The sequence below is a fragment of the Centruroides sculpturatus genome, unplaced genomic scaffold, assembly GCF_000671375.1.
Source record: "Centruroides sculpturatus isolate CEXI.00-Female unplaced genomic scaffold, Cexi_2.0 scaffold1297, whole genome shotgun sequence".
In the NCBI taxonomy this organism is placed as follows: domain Eukaryota; kingdom Metazoa; phylum Arthropoda; class Arachnida; order Scorpiones; family Buthidae; genus Centruroides; species Centruroides sculpturatus.
Genome location: NW_019385491.1, coordinates 32,613 through 34,957, shown reverse-complemented (window position 1 = coordinate 34,957; position 2,345 = coordinate 32,613). Strand labels below are relative to the sequence as shown.

At 29.3% G+C, this 2,345-nt stretch overlaps 1 protein-coding gene across 1 annotated transcript in view; it reads right to left on the bottom strand.

Moving 5' to 3' along the window:
- Nucleotides 1-656: 656 nt before the first annotated feature.
- LOC111639486 overlaps nt 657-2,345 on the bottom strand; it is a 17,011-nt gene continuing 15,322 nt past the window's right edge. Inside the window, exon 2 of the mRNA XM_023385377.1 lies at nt 657-1,539. Coding sequence (XP_023241145.1) covers nt 793-1,524 — 732 coding nt within the window. The 5' untranslated portion in view covers nt 1,525-1,539 and the 3' untranslated portion in view covers nt 657-792. The remainder of the gene's footprint in view (nt 1,540-2,345) is intronic.

The window sequence follows — 2,345 nt, the reverse complement described above, 5'->3', positions numbered from 1 at the left end:
TATTAATACTTAAACTATTTACAAATGTAAATAAAGAGAATTTTTCAGTCGAATCTGATGGAAGGTAATTAAGACTTCAATAATAATACTGTTTTTCAAGTAAATTATTTTATTGATATTAACTAATTATTATAAATAATATAACTTTTAATTATTATTATTATTTTTTCTTAAGTTATAAGAATATATCCTTTGGATAAGTTTAATAAATCGAACTTAAATGTTTTGTATGGTATTCACTCGATTTTATAACATTAATAGCTATTATTTCTGTTATCATTAGTTATAAATCTTATAGCTAATTTTACCATTGGCATCGGTTACATTTTGGCACTTCACCAGCTTAATTTTTTCTGCAGAACGGAATATTTGATAATATTTAATCAGCGAGAGATTTTGATTCTTTTTAGTAATTAGCCATATCCCATTTTAATCCTATTTTTTTTTAATTCTCACCAAATAGTATGCTTTTAATAGGACATACAAAATGGGATAATTTAAATTTCAATGAATATAGCACCTTGAATTTTATATTACCCTACGCGTAATAAATGCATAATTTAATAATAAATTTAAGATATTTCGTATACCACAGGAGTAATTACCACATTATCCCTCCCTGAATCCGCCGTCGGATCTCCTTTATGGCTTTACGTGATGCTTTATCTTGGCACATGGATCCGTTTTTCATTCTTCTGATATCATTTTAATAAAACATGGTATAGTCAACACGATATGATATCCTTATTATTATATTTTAATCAAATCTGTATTCTGGTATATATTTACAAATTACGTTTCGGGTACCGAAGTTCCTTCTTCTTTTTGAATTTCACTAGTGTTAGGCACATTATTGTTCGTCGTTTCGACATTTGAATCAGTTTCTTTTTCACTTTTAGATTTTCGAAGACAAGACTTTAATGTAGTGGCACTTTGAGCTCCCGATCTTGCGACAAAAGGATCGTCGGTCATCCATCCACTAGGTCTATAATTTGACCAGTTAATAAGTAAATCGTCCGAAGGTCCTATGGCGTTTTTTAGTGGCCTTAATTCTTTTAACCAACGGCAACAAGACGTATTCAATAAATTTCGGCAGTACAATAATCTCAGTGCACAGAAAAGTACTCCGATACCGATGAACGATGGTCCTATCCCCAGAATTAATGGTTGAACTTCTGAATTTTCAAAAGGTACGCACGCAGCTATGATAGTCACTAAAGTACCTAACGTACCTAGAACAATTCCGACAATAACTAGAACATCAGGATTGCTACTACTCGCAGCATTTGTAGTCGATTCTCCTCCTCCTGATTCTTCTTCTATATCGACTGGCCAATCTCCATATTCGGATAAAAGAAGTCTTCTTCTATGAGAAGTGATCCATCTTAGTCGTTGAGAGACCGGGCTTAAGGCACAGGTAGGTAGCCTTTGGATATGTCTAGGCGGTGGAAGTATTGGTCCATTTCCATAGGTGAATTGTCTCCGTAGACAATTCTCACACATAGTCCTTGGATTCAATTCCATGATAACATTATTTATCTACAAAGGAATATTTTAAAGTATTAATTAAGTAAAACTTGAGTAGACAAATCCTTTAAATATTAAATTTATGAATTTTTTTTTCCATTTAATTTTATAAAAATATAATATTATAAATATATTTATGACATTTATTATTATTAAAAGACTATGATAAGACGTATGTGTTATCAAAATGAGTGAAAATTTAGAGGACGACCACGACACAGATGGATGGCACAAGTTATAGAATAGTGAGAGGGAATAAAGACAGTAGAATAAGGAAAAGATCAATAAATTAGACTAGATTGGAGGGAATTGACCTTGGTGGAAGGCTGAGTATTGTGTTAGATTAGGGAGAAATTCAATTTACAAATTATATCTGTAAAATATTTATGTTAAAGATGATCAAATAATAATAATTTTAAATATAAATTCCATTATTATTATTATTATTAAGAACACAAAACACGTTTCATACAATTTAATATGAGCTAGAAACAAGTTCAAAAATACATTTTAAAAATTATTTCTAAACTATTTTACTAATGTTTATTCAGTATGAATCTGTATTTAAAGATGATCGTTCACTGAAGGACATAATACATGTGTATGTTTTAATTCTACTGTACATCATGCAATTGTCCTATTAGCCTACGTTTTTTGAATTTTAGTAGGAAAAGTTTATTTTATTCACAAAAAAAAAGAACTTTATAGATTATTCAGTTTAAATACACTGTGATGGAAAAATTTCATTATTTCTTGATTGTTTATAAGTTTAATATTTACTTTAATTGTATGATAAAGTAATCCGAAATAATGTCAAT